General features: G+C 35.6%; 1 protein-coding gene across 4 annotated transcripts in view; it reads right to left on the bottom strand.

Moving 5' to 3' along the window:
* The window catches only part of osbpl3a (oxysterol binding protein-like 3a), a 104997-nt gene that overhangs the window by 70844 nt on the left and 17498 nt on the right, over window positions 1-16655 (bottom strand). For all 4 annotated transcript variants that reach the window (XM_087294367.2, XM_088651366.1, XM_087294366.2 and 1 more), the window contains 11 exon segments: window positions 16027-16155; window positions 12584-12700; window positions 12425-12478; window positions 9998-10111; window positions 9787-9915; window positions 7536-7629; window positions 7300-7403; window positions 6901-6984; window positions 6656-6806; window positions 3433-3518; window positions 3227-3358 (listed from right to left, as the gene is read on the bottom strand). In XM_087294367.2, coding sequence (XP_087150493.2) covers window positions 3227-3358; window positions 3433-3518; window positions 6656-6806; window positions 6901-6984; window positions 7300-7403; window positions 7536-7629; window positions 9787-9915; window positions 9998-10111; window positions 12425-12478; window positions 12584-12700; window positions 16027-16140 — 1179 coding nt within the window. In that variant the 5' untranslated portion in view covers window positions 16141-16155.

Raw genomic sequence — 16655 nt, 5'->3', positions numbered from 1 at the left:
CAATGTCTTCTGGCAGGTGGCACCTACAGCAAAACTTGAATAACAGTGCTTTGTGGGCTACCAGCTAAACATCAAATCTAGCACGAGTTTATCATTTCATAATCTACACAGCGTTTCAATATTTGCTGATTAGATTTAAACTTTAGCATAGATTTAAACATTGTATAATCACCTTAAATTTCTGTAAATTGATTGATGAACTTTTAATACTTTACAAGACCTCATGGACACCCTGATTTAACCTATATATTTTTATTTTATTGTGCATTTTTAATGTGCATTTCATGCATTTTCTCAGTGTCCCATTATGATAGTTTAAAGTTTAAAGGTTCCTAAATTTGTTTTATGCTGAGTTCACACTACACGATTTTAGCACTGACTTTCACTCACCAACAAGTTGTGAAATCTCTGACAAATGTCTGAAATCTGAAGCAAATACACAAGCAGCAATCACGCAGTGCGAATAATCAAAGACGCAATCGAAGAAAATTGCAGACATGTCACAAAAGCCTGTGAAATATTTGGCATGCTAAAATATCTGGAGCGGTTGACGATTCAAAAACACACTGTATGAAATAAGTTGACCTATACAAAGGATCTAAACCCAAAGAGAAAGCGAGATACAGAGCATCAGAGAGTATGGGGAAGGGTTATAGACAACATAATCAGAATAAACGATTACATTAAACAGTAACATTTGTCTCGCGACTGTCATCACTGGATAGCTTGGATCGGAATTTGTAGAGCTGCACTTCGGTGAATTCACTCTACAGTGTTTGAACTTACAACAGTGAAATTGAAACCACACTAAACTAAATTAAACTGAACTCTAACTCTGAAATCTGGACTTTACTAGAACCATGTTAAGCTGCTTTGACACAGTCTACATTGTGAAAAGTGCTATATAAATAAAAATAAATTGAATTAAATCAACAAAGAAGAAAAATTTGCTTGACTAACCACAGCACATCACAAAATCGTTTTTTAACCTCCAATTTTTCCCTTTCGTTGCAAAATGCACATTCCTGTCCCCTGCATCTCCACAATCATCTCCTCTTACATAATCTTTTTTCTTTTTCACCCTTTCACAGAAAATCCACGCACAGGCCATGTGAATGGCAAATTATTTAAAACAGTTATTGCGGGGTACCATTTCCAGTCTTGCACGTGGTGTTATTTTCTTATCACTTTTCAAGAGTGTTTACAAGACATACCGAGTTGTTGGTGATTGGGTCTAGTGTTCCAATGTGTTCAAAAGTTCAAACCTTTTGTGAGTGACTAGTATATTACTTGCATCACGTTGGAAACTAGTAGTTTAACGTATAACAAATCTCACGGTTTGGATCATGCAATGGTTTTTGAGTCATGGCTCGGACCATTTTTCAGATCAGCAAAAAAAGGGAGGAGGTAAACGTTATTTGCTTTCTATTTACATAAAAATATTACTGGTTTTAACGAACAGAAGTTACAACCTGTAATTTTAATAAAAATAAAAATCAAAAAAAGAACCAGATGAAAATAAGGAAAATATTCAATACAAAAAAATTATCTTCGCTACTGTTGCTAATAATGCTAAATATATAAATCTAACATCTTGTAGAACATATCACATTTATTTTTAATGAATGATTGAACAATTCACACATAAAACTTGTTTCATTATAGTTGGATCTTTTTTGAAAACCTATTCAGTGACATAATTTTGATGGTTGTTGCCACCAATTGGTTACACAATGTAATTGCTACAACATGCACCAGCATTAGGTTATATTAAACGGTGACTTTAATCTTTACCATAAACATTAGTGTTAATATATGAACTATAAACTGTTATCCCATGCAGCGCTTCAAAAGATGAATAAACATGCAAATCATTATCATTTATTATTTACGTTGCACAGGTTTGAATTGAGATCACAACCTTTTAATGTTTATTTGTGCATCTTTGAACTGAATGCATTAAAGGGCACATAGTTTACCCCTTTTTATGATTTAATATTAATATTATGGTTCTTCTGAGTGTGTCAGTTTAGATTCAGTTCAAAACACAGTTCAGATTTTTTTATTATAATGTGTTCAAAAGTGTCATGTTGGGGGTGTGTACACTGCCTGCTGTTTTAGGGGTGTGTTGATTCATATGAAAATTAGTTTAAAATTCCCGCCCCAACGTAACAATGGGGCGGAGTCAAGAGCTCCCCCGCTCTGTGTTTGGCAACAAACAGGCAAATAGAGAGAAGCAGCATGAGAGAATCAGAATTCAGCCATCCATGTACGCCTTGGACACATACCAAGCAGAGTACACAATCATTTGTGTCTTTGTATAGTTTTACAGCCAACTGTGTGCAAGTTCCGAGCTTGTACACCTAGACTAAACTACACACACTGAATTAACTTTGACTGAGGCACCGGACTCCTACGTCAAGGTCGATCTAAAAAACGCTCCAATTGGTCCATCGCTTTTATCTTTTTTAAATTGAAAAAAAAATAGACTGGCTGTGTTTATATCACCCCAATATGGCGGTCTGTACACTATACCTACACATATGTCTGTCCAAACAGCTTGAAAAGTAGATGTTTCACCATAGGTGCCTTTTAATGCAGGCTTAACAAACAGTGACAGAAAACACCTTTAATTAATAGCCTAAGAAAGCATTTAGGTATGTCCCACAACAACTTTTCCCATCATCGTTATATTTTACAGGGAAGCCAAAATGCTTTCATAAACGTGATTTGAATGACGCAAAAGGCAATCCCGCTGCGGTTGTTATAAATGGATAATCAATTTAGATTAACCTACGAATTAAAAAAAAAAAAGTTATTAATTTGCGGGTCACGTGCGTTCCGAACTCTGGGTTGTGATCCTAATGGACCACCGATCAACGGTGGGTGATCCATTACACTCCTATTGGAAACAAAACACTTAATATCATATCTGAATGTCAAGACTTGTATAAACAAAGACACAAACAGCAACAATGCCTTGGATTTTATATAAACCTGAGACTCATTTTTTAAGAACTTGCAGAGTTGATTTGCTTTTGCAGCTCAGAAAACATTTATCACTATTTAATTTTTGAAAATAAGCTGATCTTTTACATTCACAAACTAGTACTGTACATCACCCACTATATGAAAGACATAGTAGTATTTGTGAAGAGTATTATAAAATAACAGGGCCACTTTAAAATCTGAAAATCATTCAAAAAGTGATTTATGCCAAACTGACCTCATTATCAGATGAGCTGCCAGACAGCAGGTACTCTTTAGCATCAAAGAACTCTGACATGGATTCTGGGATTGACCCTCGGCTCTCACTAGACATTTGCTGCAGCAAAGGCCGTGACCCATCAAAGACATCCTGATTGGGCGAGAAGATAAAATGAGCTTTGTTGATAACAGCAAACGGATTACATAAATGTTTAGTCTGCATACCTTCTCACTGATAAAATCCAGTGTGTTCTTGACTCTGTCTCTCTCAGAGCAAAGTAAAGAGTACGCTGACCGAAGAGTGGAATGAACTAGCAGAAAAAAAGAAAATTCGTATAATTCAATTATATGATTTTTATCATATAAAACTGTCAGTAGCTGATAACAATACAAGTAATATTTTATGACTATCAGTACAAACTGTAAACAAAAGCAAAACTAAATATTGAACATTAAAATATTTTTAAAACAGTTATTAAAGCAATTAAGCCTAAACAGGGGTTTACAGTGGATTTATAACAGACAAGATTGCCTAAGCCCCTTAAGCTATAACAAATTAATTATACTGTAAATTTTGGGATCCTTGTTGCTTTTATAAAATGGTTATTCAATATACTGTACATAGTTTCACACAATAAAGCAAAGCAAATCAAATGCATTGATATTAATAAAAATATTATTCTTCTGCCAAGCAATAACGGCTTTACTGCTAATGGACTGAACAGTTCTCTTTTCTTAACCATTCCATGCAGTCACAACAGTTTTAGTGAACTACCTGTACATTAGCAGATTTTTCACTATAGTGTCGAACTGTTCTATATCAAGAATGGTTCCAGTTGCATTTCCATGTAAGCCTGGAATGGCACGGGATAATTACAAACTATTCTCGGCACAAATGGTTCTAGGCACCATTTGACAACAGTGCTGGACTTGTAAAGTGTGTCTGACGTCACCACTGTGTTGCCTGCTAGTTTCTCCATAGCTGATCACATTGAAGGTGCTTTTGTGTTCCAAAAATGTGAGGCGCATCGCACTGCCTTTTTTAGTTTACAAGAAAAAAAGGAGCGGGGTACATTTTTTACAGTATGTCGCTAGGCAATGACTGAATCACCTGGGTATTGTTCGAGTGTTGCTGTTGATATAATATAATTTTAATAATTATTAATTTTGTGGTATTCATGATTTGTGAAGTCATACAGCTCTAAGATAACCCAAAACAGCAACCACAAGTCTCTCCTCCGTCTTCAAAAGTTTCTGTTGTTGTCTAGATAACATAAACACTGCAGGCACTTCAACGGAAACCACGCCTCTGCTTTCATTTGATTAGAGAATGAAACAGACGCGACTGACGTACCATGTTGTTATGCTAAGAGTTGACTTTTTTTTTAACAGAGCGCACGGCGCACAAGGGCAAAAACGCAAGGTACACCAGGCGGTTAAAACGCAGGGCACGTAGGGTGCATAAACAGCACGCAGAAAAGCTTGAGGCCATTAGTAAACCTTTCAAAAAAGGTGTCTCTCATCTAGGGGTGCCAAAATTAATTGTTTATTCGGTGCACCGCGATGCAGACGCGGATAATTTGATATCGGTTTAGTAATAATCATAATCGGTTATTATGTACTGACGTCATCTATCTCCTATGTGCTCTGTCGCAAGGGAGGTGAACGCCGGTATTTACAACACTCAGGAGCCAACTCAGGGCCGGTCCGTGGCATAGGCAGAGAAGGAAAATGCCAAGGGCGCTGTACATCCAGGGGGGCGCCAGAAATGAGCGTGGTTAAGTTGGTTTTGTTTTCGATATTCCTGACACATTCAGTTATAGCTAAACGCATATTGCGAGTGCTTAAGTGTGTGTTTGTGTGCGTGTTTGTTTGTTTGTTTGGTGCTGTTTATGTTTGTGTTTGAGTTTGAATGAGAGACAGTGTGGTGCTGTGTGTCTGTGTTTATACAGACAGCATGTTATAGCCTCCCCCCCAAAATATAACACTGTGTATGGAAAGCATCGTCAATGCTCCGTGATGCACCGACCGAGATATCGAATTGAACCGAATCGATGGCATGATAATCGTAACCGAACCGAACTGTGAGACCACTGTTCACACCTCTACTCTCAACGCATAAAGCCCATTCTGTGTGATCGGTGGAAGTGAAAGTGTGTTATACATTTATTTATTTTTATTATTTATCAATAAAAATATCAGAAAAAAAATCTCATTAACTTGCATTACCAAGGCATCGACTGACGCATTAGTATTGCATTCCAAAGAGCCCGGTTATTAGTACCACTGTAGAAACAGAAACCATTTTCGTGCTGACTGGACCAGATCAGCACAGAATGGAACCGTTTAAACCGATAGTGGAAAAGCATTAAAACAAATTAATCTCAATGGTTTGAGATAACTTGAAACCAAAAATAATTCAGAAAACTGTAAGCTTGACAAAATTTACACAACTATGAATACTTTAATGGTCCACCCATAACCATGATCTCCAGTATAAAGGATTGAGTATATTGTCACAGTTTATGTAACCGCTATCCTCATTTACATCAATAAACTTTCAAAAGTTCACACTTAGCTAATGATAAATAATACAGCGTGTTTGCCATGCTGTCCCAGGAGAGAGCCCTGAGCTAAGAAGATCCTCAAGCTAGGCGCTCCCTCCCATGTGAAGGGTAAGAGAGGAGTTTGAGCTCAGGTATGTCTCGAGAAATCCCCTGGTTTAGTTATGGCTTATGACAGATAAGCATGACTATGAAGAGATAAACTGCTGACTGAAAGGCATAGATGGGATCTTGACTAAGAGCTCATCTATTGTGCCAATTTGGTTTAGTCAATGAACTTATGTTGCATGTCTTTGGACTGTGGGACGAAACCGGGGAACCCTGGGAAAACCCACGCGAGCACGGGGAGAACATGTAAACTCCCCACAGAAACGTTGACTGACCTATTAAAGAGTTTAACTGGTGACATTCTTGCTTTGAGGCAATAGTGCTAACAACTGAGCTGCTGTACCACCCTACCTAGGAAAAAGGAGTAGTAGGGGTGGAAGAGGGATTCTTCAAGACGAAGATAACTGAAGTACGAAACTCTATTTATTTATAATGTTTTAAGATTCATCCGATTAATAATTCATTTGTTGGCTAGTGTTGGACCAGCCGTGGTCAATCATAAGCACGTAATCCTCTAGAAATAAGTTTATAAATAAACTGCACATAGTGTCCTGACATGAACTTGTTAAAAGAAAATGTAAAAAAAATATATCTGGCGTCTGAAATTTATTTTTTTAGACTGTCCACTCTAGAGCAGCAATACTGATTCATTGAGGTCACAGGTGAAAGTTTGTTCAAATCAGCTTTAAATCAAATCAAAATCAAGGACCAGGGGAGATTTATTAATATAATATAATCATTTCTGACATGGTGCAAACGTGACTATTCAAACTAACCAGTGCCAGCAAGCCGACAGAACTCCTCCTGCATTCGAGAGGCTTCCGTGGGTGAGTCTGGACTCTCCAGGCATGAGTCTGGTGAAACGGGTTCTGAATATACCAAGTTAGGATGGGACACATGTAGACGAGAAGATGGAGCATCAGGATTCTGATGGAAAAACAGATATATCATTTAACTGCTTGAGAGAGAATCTGTGAGGATATCTGTATGTGTACAGGGGAGTTAGATGTTGTTATTATACCTGTAGAGCATTTTTATTTTCCTTGCTATAATTCTTTGATTTCCATTTTTTGTGTCCTCGTTTCTCTTTTTTGGAACCTTCGCTCTGTAGTCAAAGTTACAAGATTAAACCAAATGACAAATATTTGTATTACTTCCTTTTAAAAAAGAACATTAAATGAAATAAAACAAATTTAAGTTTGTTTTATTTCAACATTTCTCATTTTTATTTAAAATTGGAATCCTAAATTATCTCAAGCAAAAAATTATATAAAGATCAAACTTGAACAAAATGCACTTTTTTATTTTTAGAATTAAAAACTACAGTTCATATCTCAGTAGATTGATTAACCATCAGATTTAAACTAAACATTTTGACAAAAAATTATAAAAATACATACAACATGCAAATACTATTTACCTGCAGTAAGTTAATGGCAGGTGCTGAGAATGTTCGATGAAGAACCTCCATATTTTTCAGCAGCAGATTTAATTCCAGCAATGAAGATTCACACTCTGACAGATCTATCAAAAATGTTACGATTTCATTTTTTTACTTGAAATGTTACAATGATGTACTTTATCTAAGAAATAAGTAGCATTTGTGCCAAGAACAGAAGCACAGAATGATGCATCATTGCAGTTTTCTGCAACTACCTTTGTAGCATTTCTCCATATCTTGTGAGTTTTGGCGCCAGTTGTTCTTCAATAAGGCTGAAGGCTGCATGGAGATAAAAGAACGCTGGGGACACTGAAAAACAACGAGACAATGTGTTATTACAGAAAGCCTTTGTGTGATATTAGAAAAAAGACACACATATGATAAAAAGTAGGTGCCCAAGATATTTTAAAGTCTTTAATTCTCACCAAGGTTTGATTTATGTGATAATAATAAACATTTGAAAAATGTATATAAATTACTTCTTTGGTCTTGGTTGTCCTTTCAGAAAATATTCCATAATGTTGACTTGATGATCAAGAATCATTTCTTCTTATTACAATTTGAATTGTCAAAACAGTTTAGCAGCTTATTGTTTAAAAAAAATTTTTTTTAAATGAGTCTAACTGAAATAAAAGTATTAATTTCATTTTATAAAAAGACATACAGATCCCAAATATCCAAACGTTAGAGAGGGCGCTCGCTGCAGAGCCATTTGAGCAGAGCTGAGCTCCAGCGAGGGGGAGCATGAGCTCTCGCTCCTTCTCCTGTAAGCTGTTTTAATGCGTACACCAACCCCACCCCTAACCCTACCCCCAGTGACATCACTTGTAGAAGAAGTGCAAAAAAGGTGGAGCTCAAGCTCCCCCTCGCTGGAGCTCAGCTCGCCCAAATGGCTCTGCAGCGAGCACCACTTGAAACGTTAGTGTATCACCATTGTTAAAGGTGCAGGATGTAAGTTTGACACCCAGTGGTTGAACTAGGTATTACATTCCTGGATCAAAACAAACGCAAGCCAAGGTTGCCAGATTGAGAAAGCAGTCTGACAATTGAGCCCAAAGGCTGAGTTGTGAAGTTGTGTTCTAAATTAATGCAAAGACATGTGATTGAGGGAATATGTTCCATATTAAAAGGAGTTTTTGTTCTAACCAACTCTTTGAATTGATATATTAGAATCAGCTTCTATTTTTAGCAGCACAAACTGACATTGGTGCCGCTTACCTCAGGTAAACCTCATGTGCTTTATTTAGTGTTAAATGCTAATAGTGTGAGCTTGAATGCCATTTGACATGACATTTAATGCCATTCTACTGAAAGCGGCAGCAGAGTTCACCTCAGATCCTGAAAATAAAACAAACTGTTTGAAATTGAACTTTAGAGCTGTGACTCAAAACCAACACATTCAGCATGTAATTGAATGTAAGCACATTCAATGTACATTTAATAATGTTAAAGTGTTAATAATGTTTAATATGTATTAATTAGTTAGAAACTTTACCATTTCATGAGCAAGTGCATATTCTCTGCTTCTGAATGGCTGTATTTAAACGTCATGTTACGTGTCTTGTACAAACAGCCAAATTGCTTATCACTGCAAATCTTGTCACGTAGCATGTTGTTGGAACACGTGGTTCAATGTAACCTGCTCACCTAATGTCTACGCTTGTAATATTTATATTATTTGCTATGTGATAGCCATCTCATGTGGAACTCTAAATCTGAGTCTCATTTTGGAGTTTTCTACTGTCCACCGGAGGTCGCATTTCAGTCACGGGCGCATGCTTTAAGAGCCATTCTGAATGAGTGAATAAAATAAGCAGTTTTCTAACAAGTAGCTGAAATATAATTAGCTAAACTAGCAGTGGGTAGGTAAAAAGAACCAAAACAAAGACAGACGTTCTGGCATGGAAAAAAAGAAAAACAGAATATTGGACTTCAGCACTGTTTTTCAGATAAACAAGAATGTTCACTTTGCATGTTTCTGTAATATCTGCAAACATATTATGGTAATATGCATAATATAATATACATATAATATATATAATATTATTATATTATACTGTTTTTTTCTGTTAAGCGTGCACAATATGTATATTAGTTTTAATACTTTTTTTAAAAAGTGGTCATATTATTAACATTTTACTGCAACAAATTCTTAAAGTTTTCTACAAATGCAAACTATTGTACATAATTTTAAAATCTGTACACTTTATAATGATTTTATGCGTGATTTAACAAAACAATTAGATTACATTTTTTAAAAGTCATAAAGGTATAAAAGCAATATTAGCATCTATCATAACCTTAAAAAATTAACTAAATATCAGGTTCAAGCTGAATTTAGATCTTGTTATTATTGTGATTTTTATTACAGCTTTAGAGTCAAATATTCTGTTGATCGAGCAGAGAGTCTAAAGGCTGACATTTATATTCCACTGTGACTGATTACTGTATAAACAGAGTGAGTACTTGTCTGCTGGAGGCGGGGTCAGATTGCAGCTGTCTCTCGGGAGGCTCCATGGCAATCTCATTCTGACGGAAAATTCGATGATGCCGTAGTTGCATCACCCACAGATCAAACAGACTCCGAGTCTTTGCCTGTGAATGTCACAGTAAATGGAGCGTAATAAGAAAGTGCAATCTCAAAATAAGAACAGTTGTTTTGTGTATATGCCAATACCTTGAGGTGATAGATACTGTCCTCTGTGTCCAGGTCGATGCACATGGACTTTTTCTTCATGGCCATGACAGAAAGACCAACATCAATGCGGCCTCGTAACCTCCCCTTCTTTAGCTGAGGAATCAATCACATGGAAACAATTAAAACAACATCTCTGACAGGATTTAAGTAAGGTTACTCAGCATACGAGTGTGTAATATTCAATTTAATTCAAGTAAACTTCATTATCTATAGTACTTTTTACAATTATTATTGTTTCAAAGAGTCAGAAAAGTTAAGGTTATTAGTTTCCAGTGTTGGAGAAAGTTACTTTTAAAAGTAACGTATTACAATATTGAGTTACTCCCCAAAAAAGAAACTAGTTGCATTACTTTTTACTACTTGCGTTACTTTTTATGTTAAGTAATGTTATGTTATGTTAAGTAAGTTAAGTAATGTGTTACATTACTTTTGTGTTACTTTTCAATACTTTTGCTGAGGCTTAAACTCTTTCAGAACTCACAGGTGTTTTAAATTATTATTATTATTATTGTTTAACAGAGGAGCTCTGCAATAATAACACACTCTATAGCCTTTATTTACCTTAATTAAAAATACCAAAAATAATAATTTAATAAAAATATAATATTTTAGGATAATGTCATCTACTGAGCACTTTCTGACCCCAGAGCTATACATGCTGTATACACAAATTAAGGTTTGTTTAAAGGAATGTGTTTGCTACTTTTGTCTTATTAGTGAAGTAAAATCACTTTATGCATTCAAATCAATGAGAGTATAGCTGCATCCCAAATCGCATACGTATGCACTATTCTACGCCATTTTGTAGTATAAATAGTGTAAGTAGTGTGTTCACACTGAAAACTCTAAAAATAGTAAGAGCACTTAAATTACCCGGATGATTCACTCATTCAGCCGCTAAAATGAAGTGTGTAATGATGGACACTTTGCGCACTCAACGACTGCAGGTTTGCTTGCGTAGCGGAAGGGGCGGAGCTATCGGGCGCACATGTTGGATAACTTTATTTATTTTGGATGGTGAAAGCAAAATTCTCCTACGAGAGTGATTATAGTGCCTCCCAATGGTGAATTCAGTTATACTCATGGCAGGTATTATTTGATAATTCGGTCGTTTATTTGATACTGATTTGGCAACCATCAAACGTCATCAGGGAAACAGTTTGAATTTCCACTTAGTAAAAAAATATTAGTGTGCCATTTGGGACGACACTACATACATGTACTATGCTGTTGAGTGTTTAAGTGCATAAGTACATAGTGCATGAGTGCATAGTGTGCCATTTGGGACGCAGCTTATGTCTGTTGTAGTTAAGCATAAGGCCATCTTGGTTTCCATCTGTTCCTGAACTCTCTCAGAGTGTGCGATTCAATGCAACTATGTTCACTTTATTTCAGCAATTTATTTATTAAAAGCCAATTGATCAAACTAAAAAGTAACTTGCATAACATTTTTTAAAAAAGAAATTCAAATATAACTACTTCATTTTTTAATGTAATGAGTTACTTGTTACTTAAAAAAGTAATATTACGTAACTTGCATTACTTGTAATGAGTTACCCTTAATTCGCATGGGCCGATATAAGATTCTAACCGTATGATAAATCCAAGATAAAAATATCACGATTTCACAGTATTGTGGTTACTGCTCTAAAATATATTCTTTTTAAATGTCTGGGTATAAAAGAAACACTTTTTTTCTCCTTTGAACCCAATGGCTGCGTCCGAAATCACATAATTCTATACTATATAGTAGTATACAGTTGCTAAAAGCAATATACGAGCCAAGTAGTATGTCTAAATACATAGAATAACAGTATGCAAAAAGTAACCAGATGAGATTCTGAAGTGCGCATCCAATAAATGCTACGCTATTCCATGATGTACCGCCAGAAAATTAATGAATGGGAGTAAAGTGGGTAGGTCAAATGATAATGACATCCATAGTATGTCCAAGTTCCATTCATACTACTCGCATTCATAATGTATAGAATGTACATTTCTATCGATCGAGAAGTAAATTCAAATGCAGTACCTACTGAGTAGTAGGTGATTTGAGACACACTGATTTGTAAAATATTGTGAAACAGTAAATATGTCAGGCTGAATAATTTAAATGAATCATTGACTTCTGCTGTCTTATTAGTTTCAAAATCTCATTTAAAATGCCAATATTGGATATCTTTTCTGGAGGAGATACTGTTGTCTTAAAAAAAAAAGTAACAAAAAAAAAATCTTACATAAACGTAGAAACGGTATAACAGAAAATGTTGGCGGTATTAAAACCTTGACTTTCCAAACCATGGTATACCTTAAAAATGGTTATCGTGCCATGCCTAACTCCCAACACTGTTAGTTACTATAAAGTTATTAGTAAATATATGTGAATGACTAGGTTTTCACACTCACATCACTGCCAGTCTTGGCATATGTAAGGATCCCCCTTTCAAGCAGGAAATATCTCTGTTAAAAACAAGTGGACATGAAAAGAAATTGCCTTTAAGCACATTTAGGACACACACAATCATTTAAATATCATTGAGTTCAATGACAAAATCACATGATCACCTTATGCCAGCCCTTCATAGGCCACTTCCTCTTTTTTAACAGCAAACCTTCCTGCTTCTCGGGCTTTTGGATATCTCCTATCAATCCCTGCATATCCTCAACCACCTCCCAACTGCCCTAAAGAAGAATAAAAAAATAAAACGAGATAGGACAGAGATGTAAATTTGAATAAAAGGCTGTGTCAGAAAAACAACAACAACAACAACAACAACAACTTTCCTCTAGACATATGGGGCCTGTTTCAGTAAGGAGGTTCAAACAACTCGGAGTTTAAACTTGAACTCTGAGTTGATTTACCAAGAGATTAAAAACTCTGAGTTTTCGGTTTCAGAATAGCTGATCTGAGCTGGGTCAATCAACTTCGAGTAGACCAACTCAGAGTTAAGCGCGCACACCGTGACTATAAAAAGGCATTATCAATAGAGCGCAGACATTACGAGTGACCATGGCAACATCTTAAAAACAGAGATCACCGTTTCTTTCTCCGGCTGAACTTGATCTGCTCCGGCAAAGTTATAGCTAATATGAGCGTATATATTTAAAAAGAAGGAACCATCAGTGAAACAGAGACAGTTAGCCTGGGAAAACAGCTGCTCAAGTTAATGCGTAATTTTTAATTTTAAGTATTTAAACATTTAAGTATAATAAAATAAGTAATGTAATGTGTGACGTTTATACTTTTTTCTAAACTTTTATACACTTTTATCAGTTTTAATAGATTTAACAGCGCACGTGTTGTGTGTCTGCCTTTTTATTGATCAAGTGATAGAAGTTTATAACATTAAGAATGTAAGCAGTAATAAAATAATTTTTAGACAGAATAATAATCCCATTAATCTAGTAACAGTGCATGTCGAAGGTTAAGCTAATTATTTATGAAAAAAGGATAAGCCTTGTACGTGACTTTGTTCTGTGTGTGACAAAAATGTAGGCAATAGCTGTGTTTCCATCAAAATATAGGCCATTACATAAATTTGTGCAAAACTGGAATAACGCCTAAAAATAAAGCAGCGTTTTTATCCAAACAGTCGAAGAGAACACAATCGTCTCTTCCTGATTAACTTGCGCCAAATATCAACAGTAAAAACAGAATTACTGCGGTAGAAGAAGCTGCGTCAATGAATTTTTATTTAATTAATGTACTTGCGCCTCAGAATACAATTGACAAACAATGAACACGTGGGGGCGTTTGAAGCCAGACGCGGAGATCTTGACACCTTGCTTGACACACTCCAGACGCTCGGAGGTAATTAATAATATACACTAATACTGAAACAGTTAAGGCATTTTAGAATGACTAAAACAACATTTAAGATGTTCTGCAGTGTGCTCAGTCTGATGGTTTGTCCTTTCACACACATTTTCATCATCATCTCTAACAAACCTTTTTTTAATGTACATACTGTAATTTGTTAAGTGCACTTCGTAGTTTATGTACATCTTATCAAATAAAAGTTTAACCTACTCAGTTATGCACATCTTTAATTATGCGTATTTTCAAAAGTTATGTTAATCACGACATATCCATCAATCGTTTTTATGGGCATCTCGAAAATGAGCTCTAAAATAGGTGGGTGGAAACGTAAGGCTAATGCGAGAAATACCGCTTCATCTTTAAAAAAGGGGAGGAGACCGACAGAAACTCTGAGTTTAGGGAATAAAACCTGCCCCGGACCTGGTTAGATTCACAGAGTAAGTTACCACAGTAACTGACTCTGAGTTAAAGTTACCTTTCTTTCAGAAACAGGCTTGACTTACCCTGATTTCTTGAGTTTGACAAACCTGCCATTTTGAAACGGAAAACCCAGAGTTTCTCTCATTTCAGGGTTAAAATACTCTGAGTTTTCACTTAACCTCCTTTCTGAAACAGGCCCATGGAGACATTCAGTAATTCAATATACCTTGATAATGAACATCCACAATATTTATATCTTGGGCACATAAAAATAATGTCAAAAGTTATTTACATTTTTAGAATGTCTTTTTAGAATACTCAGATTGCTGCATTTCAGGGGTTCTCCAAATGCTTTAAGGCTTAATAAGCATTTTACTTTCAAAAATAAACAAGGAATTATAGCTTAATAACTAATAAAATAACTAATTAAAGATTCTGTAACTTTTTATAGGGGTGTTTTTGTTAACACTTGACAATATAGCTAAATTTGCACTACAACGAAAACTTTTATTAATCTTTAGAAACGTTTATTTCTTGGTTAATCTCTATTAATGTATTAAAGTCAAAAGTTATAATTATTTTATTAATCAGAGTTAATAAATAGCAAAATTGAGTTATCAACATGGTAATTGTAATAAATGTAGTTATTTCTTACTATTGACTCTAATGCATAAACCAACTTTGCAATTTGATTTGTTTAAAACACTTACTTTAAACATGTATACAAAATAAAGCAATACACTAAATGTTTTTGTGGTTAATTTAACTATAAACGCTACAACACAGTGGCGAAGTAGGTAGTGCTGTCGCCTCACAGCAAGAAGGTCGCTGGTTCGAGCCTCGACTGGGTCAGTTGGCATTTTGTGAGGAGTTTGCATGTTCTCCCTGCGTTCACGTGGGTTTCCTCCGGGTGCTCCGGTTTCCCCCACAGTGCAAAGACATGCGGTACAGGTGAATTGAGTAAGCTAAATTGTCCATAGTATATGAGTGTGAATGAGTGTGTGTGGATGTTTCCCAGAGATGGGTTGAGTCAGGATAAGTTGGCGGTTCGTTCTGCTGTGGCGACCCCACATTTCTGAAGGGACTAAGTTGAAGAGAAAATGAATAAATGAATAATTATTAAAATTAAACTTTTTTGCAGATTAGGTCAATATTTTGATAGTGCTGTATATCGGGATAAAAGCTTTAGCAATTCAACTGCAATAAGAAATTTGCTAACATATTTCCTCTCTATGCTGATTATTTGCTAGATAATCGCAAATAATGTCAGCACAACTTAAGTCAAAGTATGATCATATCCCCTGATATAACAAAAGCATATTATTTTATTCATTCATTCATTTTCTTGTCAGTTTAGTACCTTTATTAATTCAGGGTCGCCACAGCGGAATGAACCGCCAACTTATCCAGCACGTTTTTACGCAGCGGATGCCCTTCCAGCCACAACCCATCTCTGGGAAACATGCGCACACATACACACTCATTTACAGTCATACACTATGGACAATTTAGCCTACCCAATTCACTTGTACCGCATGTCTTTGGACTGTGGGGGAAACTGGAGCACCCGGAGGAAACCCACGCGAACACAGGGAGAACGTAAAAACTCCACACAGAAAGGCCAACTGACCCAGACGAGGCTCGAACCAGCTACCTTGCTGCGAGGCGTCAGCACTACCTACTGCGCCACTGCGTCGCCTATTAATTTCACGCTTGATGTTACAAAAAAATTAAATCATTAAAGTTCTTAGTCCTCCTCTAAACCTACTTGTCTTGCCTGTCTGTTGTCATCTGATGACGAGTTACTTTCTTTCCGTTGTTGAAATGGTGTGACAGGTGACGTCTTGGGAGACAGTGGTGACAATTGCTCATCTGAACTCATCTTGCAGTTGATTTACTGTGAAGACAAAAAAGGCAACCCTCAATACAAAATGACAGAACCCGATTTACATCAAGTGGCCTGCAGAGGGCAAAACACACAGACAATTATGAGATATGTCAAACAGAAAATAATAGCGAAGGCAGAAAAATGTATTAATCTGTACATATATATTAAGATAATAGGTATATTGACATTGAATGGTATGAATCATTTCATGATTCCATCTAAGTAAACTAAATAGTTGAAGAACGTTTAAAAAATGGCTTCCATAAACATGAAAATTTTTCTTTTTCCTTTTCTTCCGTTTACTATAAACTATTTGTTTTCCAACATTCTTCCTAAAATCTTCTTTTGTGTTAAACAAAATATTTTAAAAATGTATGTGAAAAAAACTCAAATTTTAACATTAATAATAGTCTGAATGGAAAAAAAAAATCTCATAAAGCCAAATTATTATATTTACACTAAAAACATAATATATTATAATAAAAGTCTTATAATAAGTATTGTAATAC

The sequence above is a fragment of the Danio rerio genome, chromosome 19, assembly GCF_052040795.2.
Source record: "Danio rerio strain M-AB ecotype USA chromosome 19, GRCz13ab, whole genome shotgun sequence".
Classification (NCBI taxonomy): domain Eukaryota; kingdom Metazoa; phylum Chordata; class Actinopteri; order Cypriniformes; family Danionidae; genus Danio; species Danio rerio.
This window is presented reverse-complemented; position numbering and strand designations above follow the sequence as displayed.